The sequence below is a fragment of the Haliotis rufescens genome, unplaced genomic scaffold, assembly GCF_023055435.1.
Source record: "Haliotis rufescens isolate VD_foot unplaced genomic scaffold, xgHalRufe1.0.p SCAF_76, whole genome shotgun sequence".
In the NCBI taxonomy this organism is placed as follows: domain Eukaryota; kingdom Metazoa; phylum Mollusca; class Gastropoda; order Lepetellida; family Haliotidae; genus Haliotis; species Haliotis rufescens.
This window is the reverse complement of record NW_025964368.1, coordinates 444,405-469,601: the sequence shown is the minus strand read 5'-3', so window position 1 is coordinate 469,601 and position 25,197 is coordinate 444,405. Positions and strand designations below refer to the sequence as shown.

The 25,197-nt window shown below is 43.7% G+C and overlaps 2 protein-coding genes across 3 annotated transcripts in view; one reads left to right on the top strand and one right to left on the bottom strand.

Annotated features, from left to right (window-relative positions):
* Window positions 1–555, bottom strand: part of LOC124122029 — a 31,184-nt gene extending 30,629 nt beyond the window's left edge. The window contains exon 1 of one of the 2 annotated variants that reach the window (XM_046485188.2): window positions 460–555. The gene's annotated coding sequence lies outside the window, so the exon portion shown is untranslated. Of the gene's footprint in view, window positions 1–381 lie in introns of both variants that reach the window. The other variant, XM_046485187.2, reaches the window with a different exon arrangement.
* Window positions 556–809: 254 nt separating this feature from the next.
* On the top strand, window positions 810–22,118 carry LOC124122038 (traB domain-containing protein-like). Its single transcript, XM_048388682.1, has 9 exons — window positions 810–869; window positions 6,638–7,007; window positions 8,210–8,415; window positions 15,832–15,972; window positions 16,361–16,471; window positions 16,886–17,025; window positions 20,366–20,538; window positions 21,110–21,209; window positions 21,642–22,118. The coding sequence occupies exons 2-9, from the start codon at window positions 6,662–6,664 to the stop codon at window positions 21,760–21,762; spliced, it is 1,338 nt and encodes a 445-aa protein (XP_048244639.1). The 5' UTR covers window positions 810–869; window positions 6,638–6,661; the 3' UTR covers window positions 21,763–22,118.
* The last annotated feature ends 3,079 nt before the right edge of the window (window positions 22,119–25,197 follow it).

Genomic DNA, 25,197 nt, shown 5'->3' with positions numbered 1-25,197 from the left:
ATTGCCTACAATTTATTGAATTTAAGAATGGAACAATGATAAAATAAAGATCCAAACATTTTTTTTATGATAACGACCTCTTGATCAAGTCGATGCCTGTCCTGTGTAGGCCTACATCCTGTTCTGTCTAAGAATAAATGATGCACGTATCGTTTCGGACTGTTTCCAAATATGTTTCGAAATAATTAGACATACATTGGTGAGGAAAAGAGTTTGTGTGTGGAATAGCATTCGCGTGTTCATTAGGCTATATCCTTTTCAAGTTATGCGACTTGCAGTGTCAAATATGAAATTGTGCAAAGACGCAAATTTCGTCTGCTACAGAACGTAACTAATGGAGGTCTATCAACTTGGACTCACGTCATTCTAATGTACACTTACAAAGGGATATCCGGCTGTATAACATGCTGGTAACACATTAAGGGTAAATATTGCATCCGAGTTACTACCGGGAAATACCTGTTATGCGACAGCTGCAAACATCGTTATGATTTCATGTAATCATCTGTCACACGAGATAGGAAGAATTTCGCGTCCACGACAGCACTTGCGCAAAACGTCATCATTTTGGTGAACGGTGAAGACTAAAAGTATTGCCCATGGAATACGTTTCGAAAGAAATCTCAAACGAAGTGTTATTATTTCCTCCATGCTCCTAATGTACCATTATTAAGCAATGTGACAATTGTATAGTTGTGCATAATTTTAGTAGCGTACATGTAATACAAATTAATTGTAAAATCACAAAAATATGTTGTAACTAGATGTGGTTATGTAATGGAAATCGAAAGAAATCAACACCGGCTGACGTTTCAAACTATGTGTACACAGGAAGAGCATTTGGAGATTTTCAGCGAGAGGTATCAATGGTGAGAAAGTTTGATCTAAATGGATTTTTTCCGCACGAACAACTTTGATATGTTTACGATTGTTTATCTTGAGAATGTAACTTACAGTTGTTAAATAATTGCCATAATGAATGTCGTATTATTTGCAAGAGGTGCCGAGGGGACCTAGCTTACACTATGCCATATGGTCACATGTTATTTTGCGATTTAGGGACTTTCATCATGCTCTAGAATATGCTTAGCGTAAGCCCGTTTTTTTAACATCTGGTATTGTTGATAATGATATTGATTCAGGATGCGTTTATTTAGCGCCTATCCTTCACTGTCAATATCCCAAAGTCTTTCCACGCCATTGTTTCACCCGTGAAGATCCGGGTTAGAATTGCCAATATTGGTCTACTTGCTTATCAGCTTATCAGGAATCTAACGGCATCAAAATATCGGGTGGTCAGACTTTCTGACTTGATTAATGCATGTCATTGTATTCCTGTGAGGATCGATCATGATGTCAATCACAGGATTTTCTAGTCAATACGTGTTTATTTGTAGACAGCTGTCATATAGCTGAGTGTTGGTGTTGAAAAACAAATAAAATTATTATTTCTTTTTATATGAGCACATTATGGGTTATAAATCAAAGAAACCAGTTATACCGTATTCGACGTAATAAGCGCCCTGCTGTAATAAGCGCCCACGGCGATATTTGCTTATATATTGGCTAGTGAACAATCCCAATTAGCACCCCTTCCGATTGATCAATGTACATAAGACTTATTTATTCGCGTATAATACGCAATCGTGTGCCACATGCACCCTTAATTATGGGCAATTACATTCTGGAAAATGTATCTGTCGTATATAACCATTACAGGCTGTCAGCATAAACCACGAAATTTATCTTTCAACTCTGTTTTTTTCACCAAAGTAATATTCTTATAAGAGCCCCCTGTTACTAATTTTGAGTGCGCCCTGGGCGCTTATTACGTCGAATACGGTAGTTCCAAAAGTCAAGACTCCCCAACAATATCTCTTGGTTGTCAGCCTGTATATGTACTCACTCAACAAGTTGTACTAAAAACAGACCAAGTTTTGACTTGCATATCCATGAATGAATATTAGGGTGGTACGGGTAACTCAGGTACTCGGGTCGGGTGGGTCCTGAGTAAGACCCGGGTACCCACATGACTACCCGGACCCGTGGTTAGTCACGTAACATTCTGTTTAATGATATTAACAATAAAACTCAATGGTTCACATTTCATTCTCACTGTGCAAGCATTTGTTCTGACTTTTATATGTTCGAGTAAGGATACAGCGTCTATCAACTGCAGTGTATGCATGATCAGATCGTTTTATATGTGTATCTAAATAGTTTTTGACAGGGCTTCGGTAAAACTATTCCCATTCGGACATTTTGTACCCAACTATTGAGACCTATAGCGGGTATCCGGGTAGGGCCGGGTAATAGGGTGTCGGGTATTCGGGTAGTAAATTTGGACTTGTCCCAGCCCTAATGAATATGTACCACACTCAGTCTCATTAAAATCAGATCTTATTTCTCGCTATTGCTAAACAAAGATCACTGATTATGTGTTGAAAAATTGTACATGATATTGTGTTACATGTTTAATTTTAAAGATTTTTTATCTATAATTGTTAAACATGTGATAGCATCAGTCAAGCGAAGTCTGACAATGTTGAAGTATGTGTGAAGCAAGTTTGAAATTAACTATGGAAGTCCAGGGATCATTGTCATGACCCCAATGTTTAACACCCCCAATTTGAGGGTCCCTTGATTCAAATATTTTAGCAGGACCCCCTTAAAGGGACAGGACATTGACAGTACTGAAGCTTTGTTTGTAAACAGTAGTTGATAACCCCCGAGTTTACTCAGCTCTGCTTATTCGGTGTCTACTCCAGTGACCACACCAGACTTTACTCTTGTTTGTTAACAAACACACTTATTCTGAAATGAGAACAGACAGATTTAATGCAAGTGTTTAAGTGTGCTATACATATTGTTTTGCATAATTATATAGATATACCGCAGGGGTCCGGAAACGGTCATATACGCCGGACATGGCTGATTGGGAATCTCAAATGTCCGGTTTAAAATATTGCTTACTGGACATTTAAATTTTTCTGTCTGGACATTTTAAAAGACAAACAATGCTACCTTCAGGGTCCAAATAATTGATGAGCGTTATCGTATCCCTTCAGCGAATTCAGGTAAATAAACAGTTATAACAAACTTGGTCAATAAAAGTGCTGTAAATAACAGTGAGTTGTGCGATCTACCGATCACTTCGCATGCGATTTGGCCGAAATTATTGTAAACATTATAATAATTATTGAATGAAATATTGAATAAAATTAATCAAATATATTGCAGACTCTAGTCCAGGTAAATAATGAAGAATTTTTTTATTACCAGATATTATAATGATAGGATTAGTTCAGATTTGTTGACTGGTATTTCCAGTGTTACGTGATCACGTTGATCAGCTGATTATGTTTTCTGAGATGAGGGAAAACATTGTGTCATTGGAAAACTTGAGTTTATTAAAAATGTTAGTAAACGTTGGGAGCCATGCTTTACCGTGCGCTATAACCGAAGCGTGCAATAACGAGTGAACACTGTACATAACAACTTGTAATGTGTGTGAAAAGTCGTATATACATATGCTATTTGAAGGGGGCGTGGCCTAAATTTCTGATTGGGATTTTAAACTTTCCGGATCCCTGATATACCGGTACTACAACAGCTGCGAGGGGCATGACTAATAGCTTTACACATCAAAGTGACCGTATCGCTAGCTCTCCTTAGGGCTTCGATGACCGGACGTGGAAGATAAAAGCACAAATGGAAATTGTGTTTCAAGTTTTTGGATATTTTCTCAATGAAACTTATACATTTCATGATAAATGTGTAGACTCATCCAAAATGAAACAGAGAAAAAAATAATAATGGGACTGTGTAAGATGTGACAGAGATGCTCGGCAGAGACGCAAGAAACTCTGGGCAGGAGAATGCTTGGCTTCATAAGACCAAGGCAAATTTATTTTGTAATCTAGGCTTTCATAAACGCTGATTTCTAATCTAATCAAGCTGTCAATTAGTATTTTGTAATTCAGCCATGAGAAGGACACATGAGCTTTCTTTCCAATTTGCTTCTATTAAAGAAACAAGACTGAAGCCAGTTTACTCTGTGCAGCGTTTGCATTGTTGGCTTCACTGTGAGGAGCTCTATTGTTTTGTTTTGAGAACTGAATCAGTGTGAAATTATTTCATGTATGATTTACAAACACACAGAACCATAGACGTATTGTCCCTTTAATTTTGAACATAATTAACATGATTTATTCCACACATGACATTCAGCCACATGCAGTTACCTGGTAGTCGTCTGACAATAAACTTTATGTTTTGGTAAAAGTTTGCAAATCTCATAGGTAATGAACACACGTACATAAACAATTACGGTCTCCAGGATGAAAAGAAGGTAACCATGGTAATACTACAAGTATATTCAATGTTAATATGATGTTGTGTTTAAAGCTCTTTTTAACAAATTGTGTAGACATTGAAATTGTTATTGACAACATTGACACTGACTTTGTTAATATATGGGTTTGCTTTGTTTACATTTTAAATGAGAAGGCCCACTGGTAGGTTTCAGAGCACAGGGTTTGGTTTCACACTTGAATATTGCGGTTGATTTCATTTGGACCGTTTGTATTAGTGACTTAGACAAAATCTCAATTGATTGATAGGCCTAATGGTATGATGAATTCAGGAATGTATGTATCGTAGCTGAGTGTGAAATACATGTGATGTGACAGGTATCTCGCCTGACGCGAAAAGAACCGTGATTTTGCAACGCTATCCAACGTTGAGGTTCGGTCCAGAGTTTTTATGTTTCGAAAACGAATATATGGGTCACTATGGGAGTCTTTTCGGAATGATGATTGGTGTTTTGACAAAGAGCAGACACCCAATGGTTTTGTAATTGAACTTCGCATGTAGCTATACGTTATTTGAATAAATAATCCTAATCACATTTGGAACAGTGAATTGGTAAAATGCTAAAATGGCATTTTTTTCGTTGTACACTATTTTCAGATGTCGTTAGTGATACATATGCTTGGGCTAAAATAGTTATTAATGTCATCATATTATAGATACTTTCCCACAGAATCTAAAACTGTGACGTGTATTTGTGTGTATGATGTATTTTAAGTTTTAGAAACGTATTATGGACCTAATCTCATCTTGCAATTGGTCTACACTACAGTGTACAGTCACATAGCCTGTCGTTTCAAATAACACCATGAACAGTTTAACCAGGAGAACTAGACCGATGCAAATGTCAAAATATATAATTTGGTACAGTGGTATTCTACGTACCTACTTTTCATAGGTCCTTTATTGAGTGGTGACACTTAGGATACCGAAAAACAGGAGTTACCGACGTGAATCGGCGTCGCCATTTTTGTTTACAAATTGACGTGTAAATGTCACGTGATTTTCATACGCGTTTTGATTGGCTGCGTTCATACAACTTGTCGCATGAAAATAGAGCATGTCCTATTCCGTACAACTCACGTCCAACAAGTTGCATGCGTCAAAAGTTGGACCGACTTGCCCGTTCACACGATGCAATGTTTTGCATGCAACAAATTGTATACAACTAGTTGTACCGTGTGAATGCCCCTTAAGGCATCGTAATTCACTGTGCAGAGTTGCATCCCTTGGGCACACCAGAAACCTATGATTGTGGGTTCGAATCCTGGTTCACCAAAATTATGTTTCTAGGTTTGTCAGCACCATACCCGTGCTCATGGGTTTCACCGAAGTGGTTAACGTCTGAGACCTGTATCACTTTGGGCTTTCCTCCCACATTAAGATGACACGCCGTGATATAACTGGAATACTGTTTAAAGTGGCGTTAAACCCAACTCACTCACTCATTGTTAATATGTATGGATTGCCTTACAGTAGATAATTTACATCACAGGACGTCCCTGGGCGGTTATAAGAAAAATAAAACAAAAATAGTTTCCCCACGTTCAACTGCTGCGTGGAATAGTCGACATGGTCCAAAATAGTTTCCCCACGTTCAACTGCTGCGTGGAATAGTCGACATGGTCCAAAATAGTTTCCCCACGTTCAACTGTGGCGTGGAATAGTCGACATGGTCCAAGGCCTTGAATAAGATGAATGGTAAAGTGTACAGCAGGATTCATGATGAAAGATCATCCTAACTACAGTCATCATGGTTTTATATACTACTTAAAACAAGTTAAGGAACACACAATTGAAAGGCTTTGTGTTGCAATACCCACCAGCCATGACAGATCAACTTTTGTCGTATAAGAATCAGGTGTTCTTTAAGTTCTTTTGAGTAGTATGTCATGGTAAATGTTACCTGAATCTGTTTAACATACTGATCAGGGCCCCGTTCCTCAAAGTGATCTTAGCGCCAAGGTGATCGTAAGTCCCATACTTTAACATAGGTTTATGGTCATCGTAGCGCTAAGATCGCTTTGAGGAACGGGGCCCTGGTTGACAATGTCAATATCAGATGTCGAGATGTTGGTGGGGTAGCCTAGTTGTTAAAGTGTTGGCTCGTCACGCCGAAGACCCAGGTTTGATTCCTTACATGGGTACATTGTGTGAAGCCTTTTCTGGTGTTCTCTGCCGGGATATTTTTTATTGCTGAAAGCTGAGTAAAATCTCACTCACACACTCACTTAACTCAATATCAAAACTGTCTTGACTTTTTCAGCAACTAACAGTACACAAGTAAAGTATGGAATCTGCCACACCCATATTGTCACCCGAAGCCGGGGATAAGAAGTCCCAGTCTCAGGACGGTAGTTTAAAGACAGATGTTGTGAGGAATACCCTGAAAGATGACCCATCCGATGTGAGGTCAAGTACCCCAGACAGTGACTCTAACAACAGTGCTCATATAACTGTACAGCAGGGAGGCCCAGCAGCACCTACCCCCCCAGGCCCTACCCCCACAGGCCCGACCCCTCCAGGCCCTACCCCCCCAGGTGGAGAGAGAGCAGGGGCAGAGCATACAGAAGCGAGGGACAGTAACACTCTGTCACAGCCAGATGATGGAGAATTGGGGGAGATGTTATCAGATGGTGAGTAATCTTTTATAACTGATCATTATTTTCTGACAAAATGTATTAGTTTTCCAGGCTGAAGGTATGTGATGTATGATAAGCTGTGGTGACCGGATCTGTGCTGATCCATATTCATGATTTTGAAGGGGACACGGGTGGCCCAGTCGTCTAAGGCGCCGCGATTCGCTGTGCAGAGTTGCATCCCTTGGACATGCCTGAAACCTATGATTGTGGGTTCAAATCCCAGTTCGCCCCGACTAGGTTTCTAGGTTTGTCAGCACCATACCCGTGCTCATGGGTTTCACCGAAGTGGTAAATGTCTGAGACCTGCATCACTTCGGGCTTTCCTCCCACATTAAGCTGACACGCCGTGATATAACTGGAATAATGTTAAAAGCGGCATTAAACCCAACTCACTCACTTTTGGTAGTGAGTATATTATCAGGATCATGGCTATGCATAGTTTATTGCTTCCATGGGGATTCAGAGTGGGAATAGATGCCCATTAAACAATGCTTGTTGTGTGAGGCGACTTAATAGATTGGTTCACTGTGCAGGCTCAGTGACCTGTGTGCAAAGGGATCTTAGTGCTAAGGTGATTGCAACTCCCATACTTTAACATGTTTAACATAGAGTACGATTGTCTTAGCGCTAAGGTTGTTATGTACAAAGGCACCCTGGTTGATTGAGTGTCATGTGCTCTAATGGTGTAAGATGTTGCTTGTAATACCAATCACTGGATGTCTTGTCCAGGGTGCGCAAAACAATCTTAGCGCTACGACTGTCGTAAGTCTATGTGAAGGTATGGGAGTTATGATCATTTTAGGGGGCACGGGTGGCCAAGTTGTCTAAGGCGCTGTGCAGAGTTGCGTCCCTTGGGCACGCCATAAACCTATGATTGTGGGTTTGTCAGCACCATATCCGTGCTCGTGGGTTTCACCGAAGTGGTAAACGTCTGAGACCTGCATCACTTCGGGCTTTCCTCCCACATTAAGCTGACACGCCGTGATATCACAGGAATACTGTTAATAGCGGCGTTAACCCCAACTCACTCACTGTTATCATCTTAGCGCTAAGATTGCTTCGTACAACGGAACCCAGATCCATATTTATAGAATGCTGTCATTTTGCTGGAATATTGCAGTAAACAACAAACATGTATTGAAAGTGTATACAAGACCAAGTCTGTAACCATGGTAACCTTATTTTGTCCTGTCCAGAAGAGGAGGATGAAGTAAGTGAGGATGAGAGTGGGGAGGAGACGGACATCGAGGACAATGATGAGTTGTCATTCCCCATGAGACGGCGAGACTCCAACCCCGACCTCCCTGACACTGTGACAACGCTGGAGACACTGGATGGCAGCAAAGTGTATGTGGTGGGAACAGCCCACTTCAGTCTGGAGAGTCAAGAAGATGTCTCAAAGGTATTTCTGTCAGGGGATTCTGTGTGTGTCTTGGGTATCTTTTAAGTTAACTGACTGTAAAAGTCCTATTTTTTAACTTATCCTGCATTACTCCGTATTGCATTTACTGCTATGTTTGACAGAGAGACGAACTGTGTGAGATCCAGCTGCTGAAGAAAGTTGTCCCAACCAGCCCAGGAGGCAGCGCCCTCTCACAGTCGGCACGTGACCCGGAAGTCATGACGTCACACAAAAAGACATAACTGCTTTGTCACCTCCACGGACGGACGTACTTTGTATCCCTTGTGGAAATTAAAGCTTATTATTTGTTTTTTATATTTTGCGTGTTTCTACATTCATTATATGCTGCTACATTGTTACCTGATATGGGCCGTGACCTTGGGGTCTTCCCATTCGTAAATTGTAACGTTTATCGCTCGTCTGTGGCTCACGTCACAGTAATTTACGGGCGCAATGTTGTTCCCGCCATTTTGTTTTCTTTCCCGCCATTTTGGCCATTCACCACGTGGCCACGTAATGTCGTGTTCTGCGTTTTGAATTCTCTCTTTGGCTTGGGTAATACATTACATTTATGTATGTTGTTTTGGTGTGCTTGAAGCCTTGCCTTTTCGCTACCTCTCAGCGTAATTGTTTCTTCTCATAAACTTCAATATAATACGAAGTTTATGAGTTACATTATGTCTCCCGTACTCTGTGGTTTTGCCACATGGTTACGTGTTTGCTTAAGGCTTTGCCTTTTCGCTCCCTTTTAGCGTACTTGTTTATCTCATAAACTTTAATAAAATATACTGTTTTTGAGTTACTTTATGCTTCCCATACTTTGTGATTGGCCACACATTATGCTTCCCGCACTTTGTGGCTTTGCCACATAGTTATGTTTTGCTTAAATTCCAGATTTTCTGCCTCGCTGCACTTGTTTCCGCGGGAACAAATCTGGTCGGGGCCGCCCCTTTCTGCCGTGATTGTACGACGCCCTGTACTTTCACAAGGCAGTGCCGATGTTGCAGTCATTCGTAGCTGTGATCCTTCAGCTCATGCGAGTATCCAGGACACACCTCGCTCAACGTGCTCGTCGACCCCCACCTACGTTGACGGCAGCAGCGCTCAGCGGAGCTTCACGGCGGCTCCCAACGTAGAGTCTGCCTCCCATGGCACGACATACGACCGTTCACGGTCTCCTACTCCACTGGCGGCTCCAGCGCTCCCAACGTAGAGTCTGCCTCCCATGGCACGACATACGACCGTTCACGGTCTCCTACTCCACTGGCGGCTCCAGCGCTCCCAACGTAGAGTCTGCCTCCCCTGGCACGACATACGACCGTTCACGGTCTCCTACTCCACCGGCGGCTCCAGCGCTCCCAACGTAGAGTCTGCCTCCCCTGGCACGACATACGACCGTTCACGGTCTCCAACACCGTCAACGCTGATGTCTCCGGCGCCCCCGATGACTCGGCGCCTCTGATGACGCGGCGCCTCCGGCGCCTCTGATGACACGGCGCTCACGGCGCTCACGGCGCTCACGGCGCTCACGGCGCTCACGGCGCCCACGGCGCCTTCGGCGCTCCCGGCGCCTCTGATGACACGGCGCTCCCGGCGCTCCCGGCGCTCCCGGCACCTCTGATGACACGGCGCTCCCGGCGCTCTGATGACGCGGCGCCTCCGGCGCCTCTGATGACACGGCGCTCACGGCGCTCACGGCGCTCACGGCGCCCACGGCGCTCACGGCGCCTCTGATGACACGGCGCTCCCGGCGCCTCCGGCGCCTCTGATGACGCGGCGCCTCCGATGTCTCGGCGCTCCCGGCGCCTCTGATGACACGGCGCCTCTGATGACTCGGCGCTACCGGCGCCTCTGATGACTCGGCGCTCAACAAGCTTCATGACTTGTTCATGACAAGCTGTTGACTCGGCGCCTCCGATGACTCGGCGCCACCGGCGCCGCTGATGTCTCCGCGCTCCGGCGCCTCCGCATCCTCTGATGTCTTCGGCGCTCAACAAGCTTCAGATCAACAAGCTTTATCAAGCTCAGATCAACGAGCCGACCATCCGATCTTCTACTGCGGCTTAAGGGGCATCATCGGCAATCGCCTCCCCGGCGCCACTGCCCTCTTCTCTTGCTGCCGTCTCATAACTCGTCACACGGAGAAGCATGGTGAAACAACTGTCGCCGCTCCTTTCGCTACTCTCCCGTCGGTCTTCGGGATCGTAAATATCGTTCTACTTCCTGGGTGGAATCATTTCAACCAATAGACAGTTGGTCTGATTCAACTTGCCCACTGAGACGTTATCCATAATCCCGTCGTTTAAAGCGCTATGATTCCGGAGAGATGACCTGCGGGTTTCCATCGAAACAGAGCGTCATGTGAACAGCGTCTGTATCAGATTCGACGACGACATCCACTTACAAAGAGTTTACTTCGTCGACATCGCAGACATCAACGCTGTTCTACCCTACCCTAGCGCCAGCGTTCCTGAGAGAGACTCTTCCTCGGCGCTCCCCGGGTTTTGCACGACGCCCATGGGGTTCCGTGTTTTATCGCAAAACTCGGGTACACCACTTTATCGTCTCTCACACAGTTCATTGAGGATTGTCTGTGTGTGGAGTTTGCACCTCAGTTCCGACTCCAAGGCGGTTTTCTCGGCTACTGCGCAGAGTGATTTACATGTCACGTGTCAAGTACTCGGACTGTCAACAACTCCGACCGGATTTAGGTCAACTTACCATGGCAAGGGGTGCCATGTATTTCTACAGATTGGTTTCCATGTCTACCTGTACGCTTGGTGATACCACTCAACCAGGCGCCTGTCGCAGTCCATCCATGCACGGATGTTGGAAACAATAGACCTCCTCTACCAACACGGCTGTCACGAGGAACCTTGTTTCATCAACCCTTCGCTATAAGAACGATACCGCCTATAGGCGTTCAAGGGATGGAAGAGATCGCCTTCCTTCGTCCGGTTTGATCTTTTCGACTACAACACCTTCCTATCTTCCGCCTTGACTACCGGACACAGTGTCGATTTGATACTTAAAGTCCCTCGGCCGTCCCACTGACCCCTGTTGCATACCTGCCTCGTATCGTGTTGTCGTCCTCCATCGTCACCTCGATATAAGAACAGGAGTACTTATACGCCGCTTCAGGGATGAAAACGATCTCATTACTTCGTGCAATGGCCATATTGCCTCGACTTCCTACTACCCGGTTACGTCGATGCCCCGGCGGTCGATTGTGAAGCTGGTTTACTTCGTCTACTTGAGGTTGGCTCGCAGGCGATCACACCTTTTTCCGAATCGTACCGACGGTACGCAATCGCAGACCCCTGTTGCTGACTACCTCCCCTGCCACCTTGTCAGTGGCTAGTGGCCCACGCCAGCCCACATTGTGACCACCTGTGATCCAGAGATCAACACCATTGGCACAGCAACAGCCTCGAGATAAATGCTTATCCAGGACGGCACTTGCTGACAGTGCATTCTCGGTCACGCCCTGTTGATCGTGTCCACTGACGACGTCACCGTAGTGTGGTGTTTGCGGACCCAGAGTTCTCGCCCCTCTCCCGGCGCCACAAACTCGACCGGCGCACCCGAGAATCACCATCTTCGGCGTTCCAGGCGCCTCAAGCTCTCCGACGCCTCACGCTCTCCGGCGCCTCGGGCCAGACTATGTGAAACGGTCGACACCCCAACCCTAGATCTGTTTGCCTCATATCTGAATGTGGCCAGCTGTCGTCTTCCATTCCACCTGTGCCGGATACGACCGCTGTGGCAGTCGAAGCCTTCCATCGTTCCTGAGAAGGATTACGCGCGTACGCTTTTCCGACTCCGGTTCTCCCTCCCACGGTTCTTCAGAGATCCAGGCCACTCGACCCCTGCCATTGACTTTGGTCTCGCCTTATTGGTCAGCCAGAAGTTGGGTTATCGACCTCCGAAACATAGCCAGAGACAACCCCTGGAACTTCCGGTGTGGTCCAACCTTCTGCTCCATCCACACGGTCTGTTAGAATGAGAAGCCACACCCTCATACCCGCATGTTATCGTCTGCACGCCTGACACACATGCAGAAAGCCAAGGGCTATTCGGCTAGAGCGACCAAGGCTATTGCTTCAGCCCACCGTCCATCTACAGGGGGACTGTATGCTGATAAATGATGCTTGTTCCAGGCATTTTGTTCTGACAAACACCAGGATCCGATGACAGCGTCACCGCAGATCCTGGATCAGTTCCTTCTGTACTTGTGTAGCACCCATCGGTTGAAGGGCTTACCACCCCCACATACCTGGTCGCCATCTACTCCGTTCTGGCCATCCCGGACGATCGGAGAAAGACGAAAATTCCCGACCTACGGGCCTGGCTGCGCTCGTTCAGTCTTGAAGACCTGAAGACCAAGTTTGGACCGCCTGCGTTGGATCTGAATGTGGTCTTCAACGCCCTTCGAACCACTCCCCTCGTCTTCCTTCTACGACCTTAAGTAGAAGACGGGTGTTTCTACTGGTTTTGACTACTGCCGCTCGAGTCCATGTACAGCACGCCCTCGACGTCTCCCATGCCCGGTTCGAATGCGGTACCCAGGGCGCCGTTCATCATGGACCGTACTGGGACGTCAGCGTAAAGACTCAACTCCCAGGACAGCCTGATTGATCATTCCTTGTCCCCTCCCCCCTCGTCCAGTGCGGGTGCCGAGGATGAGGATGAGCGTCATTATGCCCAGTAAGGGCACTGAAGGTTATTCTACGATCTAAAGACTGCCGCAAGTCTAGGAAACACCTTTTTCTGCCGGTCTCCCCTTCGTCGCTGTCGTTGGTCAGCCGGAATACTTTTCCCTGTGGCTCCGGGCGGTCATCCTTAAAGCATATGAGCCGCCGGATTGGACCCTCCCCCCAAAGGCTATTACCTGAAATAAAATGAGATCAGGGCGATCGTATTTACACTGGTTCTTCACGGTATACTGTTCCATCCCGTCGTTCAGGGAAGCCTGTTCGTGGCGATCGGACACCGCCTTCACCAACCACTACTTCCGTGATGTAGCCTTGAAAGTTGTCGCCGGCGTTCACAGTTTTGGTCCCTGGTTGTAGCCCAACAGGTCATCTATCTCCGACGCCACTGATTCTCCGATACCCTGAGCGGGGCCCGTCGACCTCTCTGGTGTTTATCACCCCAGACGAGACGGCTCTCTTGCGTTCCGCATTCGCTCTTAGGTCAGTTTTAGTTTTGGGTTACCCGACTCATTCTATTGCTGTCACCTATCCGGGTTTTACTTTTTGCATCAACTCTCGTTTCCTGACGACAGGAATGGTAGTAGATGTGGACACCGGCGCCGACGCCAACGCCGCTGCTTCTCTGGTACCTGGGCGGTGCCCGTCGACCTCACCGGTGTTCCTTGCCTCCAGCCTAGAGGGCTCTCCTGCGTTTCGCATTCGCTCTTGGGATTGGTCGTAGATTTTGCCGCCGACGCCGCTGATTCTTCGATTCCCCGAGCGGGGCCCGTCGAACTCTCTGGTGTTTATCACCTCAGATTAGCTCTAGGTTCTACTGCGTTTCGCTTTCGCTCTTCGGTAAGTTATATATTTTGGCTACACGCCTCATTGTATTTCGGTTACCTATTCGGGCGTTTCGTTTTTGCATCGACTCTTGTTTCCTGAAGCCAGGAATGGTCGTAGATGTTCCGGTCATCACTTGTATGCGGTGCGGATTCATCGGACCTTGACGAGGGTTTAATATGGTTCACATCTGCAAGTATGCCCACCGGCCAAGCCGTCTGATAAAGATGCAATACGGAGTAATGCAGGATAAGTTAAAAAATTTAGTAAAATCTAAATATTTTTTACATTTGTATACTTATCCTGCATTACGAAGTCTAAGTGCCCTCCCTTTCGCTACGCTACCTCCCCACGAAGTTTCAGATGTTATGTTTAAAGCAGTTATGTCTTTTTGTGTGACGTCATGACTTCCGGGTCACGTGCCGACTGTGAGAGGGCGCTGCCTCCTGGGCTGGTTGGGACAACTTTCTTCAGCAGCTGGATCTCACACAGTTCGTCTCTCTGTCAAACATAGCAGTAAATGCAATACGGAGTAATGCAGGATAAGTATACAAATGTAAAAAATATTTAGATTTTACTAAGTTTCCACCCTTGCCGAACTAGGCCAGAATTTCTGGGTTCTATCGTAGCGCTACCAGTTGCTGTTATGAGTTATGTCCCTTCTATGTCCTCCTGTTGACCAATCCGAATCCATCTGAATCATTTGCATTTGCTTCAAACAAAATGGCAGCACCCAGTCAAGACGATCTGATCGATAATCAAGATCTATTTTGTAATAAAACAGGTCTTACTTCGCTTAGTGCATCGAATCATGTGAGCATCTTGATTAAAAACATGAAAGGATTTGGAAAATATCTGTTGACACTAAGTTGATGGTACACATGTTTTGCAAATCCTCCAATCGCCCGAAATCAGCAGGGAGGTTTACGAACTGGATGTTGATTTCATTACACGATTTTGATTGGACTATGCATAGACTCGTTAATCCAGCCAAAGTATAATTCCATCCTAGTTTGGCAAGGGTGGAAACTGGACTTTTATGGTCTGTTAACTCCCTTGCCTCAGGAAGATGGTGTTGGGAGGCATACTTAATTATCTTGTGCAGTATATTATATCTCCATTTTCATTGTCATAGTGAGACAGCTTGATGTCGGGGTAAAGACCGAATTGATGCAGGTCTCAGACATTTACCATTTTGGTGAGACCCACAAGAACAGGTATGGCACTGACCTAGAAACATAATCAGGGTGAACCAGGATTCGAGAGCTTCGAGAACATTTAAGAATTCTGTTTGTTACTTTCTTTTTACAATTTTGAAACTAAAATCTTCGTAAAATCATTACAAAATTCTTAACGAGCAATTCTGTGAGAAGGGACTGAAAACGAAGCTATGGCGAGTGAGTGAGTGAGCTGGGTTTAACATCGTTTTAAACAGTATTCCAGTTATATCACGGCATGTCAGCCTAATGTGAGAGGAAAGTCTGAAGTAACGCAGGTGTCAGACATTTACCACTTCGGTGAAACCCACAAGTATAAACATGGTGCTGACAAACCAAGAAACATAATTGGAGAGAACCATAATTAGAACCCAAGGGATGCAACTCTTCACAGCAATTGCAGCGCCTAGGACATCCAAGCCCCTGTGAGTGAGTGAGTATGGTTTTACGCTGCTTTCAGCAATATTCCAGCAATATCACGGGGGGGGGGGGGGGGGACACCAGAAATGGGCTTCACAAATTGTATCCATGTCAGGAATCGAACCTGGGTCTTCGGCGTGACAAGCGAACGCTTTAACCACTAGGCTACCTGACCGCCCCCAAGCCCCTACGAAGCAATAATGTTCAAAGCAAAGTCCCTCACTCACTCTCTCATATTGCAGGTGATCCGGTCGACGCAGCCAGACTTCGTGATGGTGGAGCTGTGCAAGAGTCGGATCAACATCCTGGAGCTGGACGAGGCCACGCTGCTGGAGGAGGCCAAGAACATCAACATGGAGAAGATCAGGATGGCAATCAAACAGGTACCGATGCCACACCCTGGTCCTCAGGCATCCTGAGGCATCTCTCAGGCATCATCCTCAGTGGATTTTAGTGTTGATTATGGACTGTTATTGCTTTTATTGATTATGGATATATAATATATACTGGATTCAGTAAGAAATAAATAGCTTGTGCTCTATCATAATGTATTGCACTGTGAGTTAAGTTCATTTTCCTTCATTCAAGCAATGTTGCCACTTTTTCATTACAGAGTGGTATGATCTAGTATATATCGGTGTCCATTGTAACTGTTTTTCCATTACAGAGTGGTATGATCCTGTATATCAGTAACCATGGCAACTGTTTTTCCATTACCGAGTGGTATGATCCTGTATATCAGTAACCATGGCAACTATTTACCTATTACAGAGCGGCATGATCCAGGGTGTGATGCACTTGTTGCTGCTCAGCATGTCAGCTCACCTCACCAAGGAACTTGGTATGGCGCCGGGGGGAGAGTTCCGCAGAGCATTCCAGGAGGTGTGTGGTAGTTGTGTATTGTACTTGATATTATGTTGCTGTGTTTCTCTATGGTTTAGTTGATAGAGCATCTGTCTGGATAGCGGGAGGTCAGTGGGCCGATCACCTGGTCATGTCATACTGAAAGACATTAAAAGATGGTTTATTGTGTCCGAGTGAGGGTATCTATGTTGAATGTGGCATATCTATGTAGGCAAGCACGTTAAAACTGGCATAAGTCTAAGGACTAGTACAAACCGGAACCCCCCACAAAAAAACAAACATTGATGATGTATTATTTGATGCATGGAAATTTTTACTTTGGAAATCTCATGGTTACATTGTTTCAAAGGTGCTCAGGCCTAAGTTTCTCAGTCACTTTTCCTGGAAGTATATGCCACTTGATCTATATATTTGAACTTCTTGTGTGTGCAGTCACGGCGGGTGCCCGGCTGTCGCCTGCAGCTGGGAGATCGGCCGATACAGATCACGCTGAAGAGGGCCCTAGCAGCACTCTCCCTGTGGCAGAAGATCAGGCTTGCCTGGTACCTCATCACATCCAAGGATCCTATCAGGTACCTGTTGTAGACAGACGTTGTTGTCAGGTACCTGTAGTAGACTATGTTGTTGTCAGGTACCTGTAGTAGACTATGTTGTTGTCAGGTACCTGTAGTAGACAGATGTTGTTGTCAGGTACCTGTAGTAGACTATGTTGTCAGGTACCTGTAGTAGACTATGTTGTCAGGTACCTGTAGTAGACAGACGTTGTTGTCAGGTACCTGTAGTAGACTATGTTGTTGTCAGGTACCTGTAGTAGACTATGTTGTTGTCAGGTACCTGTAGTAGACAGATGTTGTTGTCAGGTACCTGTAGTAGACTATGTTGTCAGGTACCTGTAGTAGACAGATGTTGTTGTCAGGTACCTGTAGTAGACTATGTTGTCAGGTACCTGTAGTAGACTATGTTGTTGTCAGGTACCTGTAGTAGACTATGTTGTTGTCAGGTACCTGTAGTAGACAGATGTTGTTGTCAGGTACCTGTAGTAGACTATGTTGTCAGGTACCTGTAGTAGACTATGTTGTCAGGTACCTGTAGTAGACAGACGTTGTTGTCAGGTACCTGTAGTAGACTATGTTGTTGTCAGGTACCTGTAGTAGACTATGTTGTTGTCAGGTACCTGTAGTAGACAGATGTTGTTGTCAGGTACCTGTAGTAGACTATGTTGTCAGGTACCTGTAGTAGACAGATGTTGTTGTCAGGTACCTGTAGTAGACAGACGTTGTTGTCAGGTACCTGTAGTAGACTATGTTGTCAGGTGCCTGTAGTAGACTATGTTGTCAGGTACCTGTAGTAGACAGACGTTGTTGTAAGGTACCTGTAGTAGACAGACGTTGTTGTCAGGTACCTGTAGAAGACAGATGTTGTTGTCAGGTACCTGTAGTAGACTATGTTGTTGTCAGGTACCTGTAGTAGACAGATGTTGTTGTCAGGTACCTGTAGTAGACAGACGTTGTTGTCAGGTACCTGTAGTAGACAGACGTTGTTGTCAGGTACCTGTAGTAGACAGACGTTGTTGTCAGGTACCTGTAGTAGACTATGTTGTTGTCAGGTACCTGTAGAAGACAGACGTTGTTGTCAGGTACCTGTAGTAGACAGACGTTGTTGTCAGGTACCTGTAGTAGACAGACGTTGTTGTCAGGTACCTGTAGTAGACAGACGTTGTTGTCAGGTACCTGTAGTAGACAGACGTTGTTGTCAGGTACCTGTAGTAGACAGACGTTGTTGTCAGGTACCTGTAGTAGACTATGTTGTTGTCAGGTACCTGTAGAAGACAGACGTTGTTGTCAGGTACCTGTAGTAGACAGACATTGTTGTCAGGTACCTGTAGTAGACTATGTTGTTGTCAGGTACCTGTAGAAGACAGACGTTGTTGTCAGGTACCTGTAGTAGACAGACGTTGTTGTCAGGTACCTGTAGTAGACAGACGTTGTTTGTCAGGTACCTGTAGTAGACAGACGTTGTTGTCAGGTACCTGTAGTAGACAGACGTTGTTGTCAGGTACCTGTAGTAGACATACGTTGTTGTCAGGTACCTGTAGTAGACAGACGTTGTTGTCAGGTACCTGTAGAAGACAGATGTTGTTGTCAGGTACCTGTAGTAGACAGACGTTGTTGTCAGGTACCTGTAGAAGACAGATGTTGTTGTCAGGTACCTGTAGTAGACTATGTTGTTGTCAGGTACCTGTAGTAGACTATGTTCTTGTCAGGTACCTGTAGTAGACTATGTTGTTGTCAGGTACCTGTAGTAGACTATGTTCTTGTCAGGTACCTGTAGTAGACAGATGTTGTTGTCAGGTACCTGAAGTAGATAAACGTTGTTGTCAGGTACCTGTAGTAGACAGACGTTGTTGTCAGGTACCTGTAGTAGATAAACGTTGTTGTCAGGTACCTGTAGTAGACAGATGTTGTTGTCAGGTACCTGTAGTAGATAAACGTTGTTGTCAGGTACCTGTAGTAGACAGACGTTGTTGTCAGGTACCTGTAGTAGACAGACGTTGTTGTCAGGTACCTGTAGTAGATAAACGTTGTTGTCAGGTACCTGTAGTAGACAGACGTTGTTGTCAGGTACCTGTAGTAGACTGTGTTGTTGTCAGGTACCTGTAGTAGACTATGTTGTTGTCAGGTACCTGTAGTAGACTATGTTGTTGTCAGGTACCTGTAGTAGATAAACGTTGTTGTCAGGTACCTGTAGTAGACAGACGTTGTTGTCAGGTACCTGTAGTAGACTATGTTGTTGTCAGGTACCTGTAGTAGACTATGTTGTTGTCAGGTACCTGTAGTAGACTATGTTGTTGTCAGGTACCTGTAGTAGACTATGTTGTCAGGTACCTGTAGTAGACTATGTTGTTGTCAGGTACCTGTAGTAGACAGATGTTGTTGTCAGGTACCTGTAGTAGATAAACGTTGTTGTCAGGTACCTGTAGTAGACAGACGTTGTTGTCAGGTACCTGTAGTAGACAGACGTTGTTGTCAGGTACCTGTAGTAGACAGACGTTGTTTGTCAGGTACCTGTCGTAGACAGATGATGTTGCCTGGTACCTGTAGTAGACAGATGTTGTTGTCAGGTACCTGTAGTAGACTATGTTGTTGTCAGGTACCTGTAGTAGACTACATTGTTGTCAGGTACCTGTAGTAGACAGACGTTGTTGTCAGGTACCTGTAGTAGACAGATGTTGTTGCCTGGTACCTGTAGTAGACTATGTTGTTGTCAGGTATCTGTAGTAGACTACGTTATTGGTTATTGTCAGGTGCTTGTAGTAGACTATGTTGTTGTCAGGTATCTGTAGTAGACTACGTTATTGTCAGGTGCCTGTAGTAGAATATGTTGTTGTCAGGTACCTGTAGTAGATAAACGTTGTTGTCAGGTGTTTGTAGTAGATAAACATTGTTGTCAAGTACCTGTAGTAGATATAGATTGTTGTCAGGTACCTGTAGTAGACTACGTTGTTGTCAGGTACGTGTAGTAGACTACGTTGTTGGCATAAAAATTTCACAAAAAAACAGTTATACTTTCACTATCACTATATTTATACTATGTATACCAGTACTTTGTGCAGAGTTGTGTCCCTTAGCTGTGCCATAATCGTATGATTGCAGACTTGTATCCCTGTTTAAGATTCTTGGTTTGTCAGCATCATACCTGTGCCTGTCGGTGTCACCAAAGTGGCAAACATTTTATTACCGGCTTTGGGCTTTCTTCACACGTTAAGCCCTAGTTTCCAGGATATAACTGAAATAATGTTCAAAGCAGCATTAACATGACTAAACTCAGCAGGCGCACCCATAACATGTACACATCCTACCTTCAGAACCAGTACCGGTATGTCAGTTAATTGCAAGTTGATGATGTTTTCAGCAAGGAAGATGTTGAGAAGTGTAAACAGCGTGACCTGCTTGAACAGATGTTGAGGGAGATGACGGGAGAGTTCCCTGCCCTTAGTAGGGTGTTTGTGGAAGAGCGGGATCTGTACCTAGCACACTCACTCAAGATGGCTGCCAGGCCCATTCAGTGCCCCCAAGTACCCGAAGGTAAGGGGACCAATAGGAACCTACTGATTCCAGGGTTGACCCTTCTAGGCAAAGACCAAGGTTCAAATTTCAGTTTCACCAAATGTAAACATGGTAGAAATCACTGAAAGAAAATCTCTTACTCAGGACAACTTTTAGACGTAGTTACAGGGTTAAAGTCACAAGTTGATACCCCCAGAGAAGAGTTGGATTAGAATTAGTCTTCAGCAACCCATGCTTGATGGTATCAGGCTTGCGGACTTAATGGATGCGTGTCATCATTTTCCAATTGTGTAGATCGATGCTCATGATGTCAATCACTGGATTGTCTGGTCCTGATTTGATTATTTGAAGACTGCCATAATATTTCTGAAATATTGCTGAGTGTGGAGTTACTCAACAAACAATACTCAAGAAGTTTCCTTTGATTGACTTCTGGTAATGATTTGGATAAAAATAATTGCCAGCATGTTTGATTTACTTTTGAACCAGATCAGTCTCTGTCACGTCATTGGGTCACAACTGATCCATTTCACCTCATAAACTTACTTTCAATTTGAGTAAGTGGTTATTCATGTGTGTCTGGCTTCAGGGTATATTCCGTCAGTGGTGGTTGGTGTTGTGGGGATCGGTCACGTGCCTGGCATCGTGGCCAACTGGAGCAAAGAGCACAACATCCAGGAGATACTCATGTGAGTCTTTCAATTTCCGAATAATCAAGATCTTTCACATTCATAGATCAGCATTAAAAAATGTGAATAGCCAAAATATGAGGTTGCAGAAAAGCAAAATATCTAAAGGCATTATTTTTCATGAACTACAAGCCAACTCTTTTGATAATGTTTTTAGATTTTAGGCAAATGGCCACTTTGATTCCCAAGGAACTGTTCAGATGAACAAGATTGTTGGAGAAATTCATGTTCTATTAGGCCAGTTCAAACCAAGGTGTCCAGTCGTCAACTTATCGTATTTTTGATATAAAAATATAAAAATATAAAATAAAAAGCCTCCCTCCCAACTTTTGAAAAAAAAGTGGATGATAATCCATCAATTGATTTATTATGGCCTCAGTGAACTGTAAATGTTTTGCCACTATTACATTTGTATTCTCTTGTCGCTTTCAGTGTACCAGAAGCGTCAGTGGTGGGACGAGTTATACGGTGGAGCGTGCGAGCCAGTGTGCTAGGATTATTAACATACGGATGTTATAGGCTCTATAGGTGGACGTCTCATGTCATCTTCTAAAGGGTTTCTTCATCACTGATCTCATCATTCATCCTTCAGCCAACATTGTACCCTCTGCTAGTGGCCCCGAAGTCAAGGGCTCCACTGGAACGACCTTCAAAAGAATCAACCCACAATGTTTTCATGACAAGATCTTTACCAGAATTGGAACTAAATGGTTCCATGGCAAAGCCTTCAACAGAATCAGCATCCATATTTTTCATGGCAGTTGCCAAAGATGATTTTCCGAAAACAAACCTACATCTGTGTTTACAGAAATGTGTTCATTCCACACCACACCCCGATGTTCTGATACAATATTTAATGAAGCAACATTTCACTGTACGACCAATGGCAAAATAAATCCATGATTGATACATGTAAATGTAAGAATGCATACCAGCATCAAGGGAAATGAAAGGAAACTTGTCTCAAACACAGTGAAATAGAGTCTAAGCAATCAGAAATCATGATTATCAGTTCAGTAATAGAAGGGGGGGCACAGGTGATCCAGTCATCTAAGGCGCTGCAATTCGCTATGCAGAGTTGCATCCCTTGGACACTCCAGAAACCTATGATTGTGGGTTTGAATCCCGGTTCGCCCCAATTATGTTTCTAGGTTTGTCAGCACCATACCGTGCTCGTGGGTTTCACCGAAGTGGTAAACATCTAAAACCTGCATCACTTCGGGCTTTCCTCCCACATTAAGCTGACATGCCGTGATATAACTGGAATAATGTTAAAAGCGGCGTTAAACCCAACTCACTCACTCAGTAATAGAGGATTGATTTTGTGAACCCTTCCTACACAGGGAGTGTGAAAACAGTGGCTTGTTCAACCTACAAATGGCATTTCTATTTCCTGTGGCTGATAAGTCTCATCAAAAGGCTAAGAGAATGGTGTTTGAAACTCAGTGTCCTCTGGAATATTTCCTTTATTGTTGATAAGAAACATAGGTGGGATGTCATAGCAACTTGATGTACCATGTCATCATGGGTGTGTCCTCATAGCAACATGATGTACCATGTCATCATGGGTGGGATGTCATAGCAACATGATGTACCATGTCATCTTGGGTGTGTCGTCATAGCAACATGATGTACCATGTCATCATAGGTGTGTCGTCATAGCAACATGTTGTACCATGTCATCATGGGTGGGAAGTCATAGCAACATATTGTACCATGTCATCATGGGTGTGTCGTCATAGCAACATGATTTACGATGTCATTATGGGTGTGTCGTCATAGCAACATGATGTAGCATTTCATCTGGGTGTGTCGTAGCAATATGATGTACCATTTCATCTTGGTACGTCGTCATAGCAACATAATGTACCATTTCATCATGGGTGTGTTTGCATGGTAACATGATGTATTGTGGGTGTCATGGGTGTAGTCATAGCAACATGATGTACCATGTCATCATGGGTGTGTCGTCATAGCAACATGATGTACCATGTCATCTTGGGTGTGTCGTCATAGCAACATGATGTAGCATGTCATCATAAGTATGGCATCATTTGTTTTGGGTTGTATTTCTCAGCCAGGATTGGTACAATCATCCACAAGTTAGAGACCAGCCATACTTATATACAAACCATATCTTGTCCGACCCCACAATGCAATATCACGATGGTACATGGTGAATGTTTCCAGCCCCAGGCTATGTTCAGAGTCATCACTGCACAGCAGATTTGTACATTTTGTTAATTTGATTAATTTATTACCTTTTGAAGAATATTTCAAGTGAGTTAGCTTTTATCCAATTGTACAAATCATTGACTCATGTAGTCATCAGTTATGGGGGAAGGATTAACTTATTTGTTTGATAAACAGCTACATATATTTGTTTAAATGATCGTGTATTTCTTTTGATTTGACATCTGTATTATTTTTTTTTTTTTCAGTTTAAAGTAATGTCCGAGTGTACATATTTATACATATTACATGTCTATTTATTCAGTTGATATGGTATAGGTATGTGGTAATATAGGTGGTACTTTACTGTTGATTTATATAAACAAAGGGATGTATCTGGGTTTCTGAACTAAGTGCCAGGCAAATTAGAAAATTTAAAAATTTGTGTTCCAAATTTGGATTATTTTAAGTTCATAGTTTCTTAAATTTAGAGGTATTTTAACATTGTATTTTGAGATTGCATTCAATTCAGCAAGATAAAACTTAGCATTAAAACCTCTTCCTCTTTATTGATCCTGTTATCAGTGAAGTACAGATTATCCTACAAAGCCATAAAGTATGTTATTAGTTATATATTGACATGAATTGGGAAATGGTGAATTCCGGTTTCGGATTATTTATTTAACGACATTTGCTGCTGACTTGGGGCCGAACATCGACCTCTGAGCAGGTCTAGATAAATCCCTGATATACATGTGTATATGATTTCAACGTACAGTCTGCATTAACATGTGGCCCACCTTTGTGGAACCAAGCAGAGCTGTATAGTCAAGGTGGTATTAGTCACAGTCATATTTTATTATAGGATTCAAACTCGCAATAACTGGTCACACTAAACAAAACAATGTGTAGTTTTAGAAGAAGCAGGTTTCAGCATGTAGATTTAGACAAGATTTAGGTTGCAAACAATGGCATCAAGTCTTATCTCTGCAGTGTCTTGTGTCATTGTAGAGTAGATGCATCATAATATCGATGCCTTTTAGTATTGATGCATCATAGTGTCGATGTCTTATGGTATTGATGCATCATGGTATTGATACATCTTAGTATCGATGCATCATGGTATTGATGCATCATGGTATTGATACATCTTAGTATCGATGCATCATGGTATTGATGCATCTTAGTATCGATGCATCATAGTATTGATGCATCCTAGTGTCGATGCATCATAGCGTCAATGCCTTATAGTATCAATGCATCCTAGTATTGATGCATCCTAGTATTGATGCATCTTTGTATCGATACATCATAATGTCAATACCTTATAGTATCGATGCATCATGGTATTGATGCTTTATAGAATCAATGAATCATGATACTTTTTTCCACAATCAGGATCTTTTTTTACTTTCATAGATGAAAATAACTACATGTATTAAAAGCTACAATGTATCCAACGTCAGACAGTGAGGTCAAGCCTGTCTCTTTGGTGTTGGTTGCCCCAGTTCATCATAGCACGAAGGAATCATAATACTTTTGTCCACAATCACGATCAATTTTTTAACTTTCATTGATAAAAATATATGAAATAATAAATGCTCATCCAAAATGTCAAAGTACAAGTTGATATACCTCATTTTTGTTGTCAAAAATAAGGACAAAACTGAATTAATACAAGACTAACTCAATCTTAGTTAGTTTGAATGAGTCTTCTCAGACAGAGGCATCAGGCCAGATAGAGCCTCCAAACTCAGCAACCTCATAAACATCAGATCTTTGTTCTCTCTGATGCTGAACAAGATCTGAGGACATC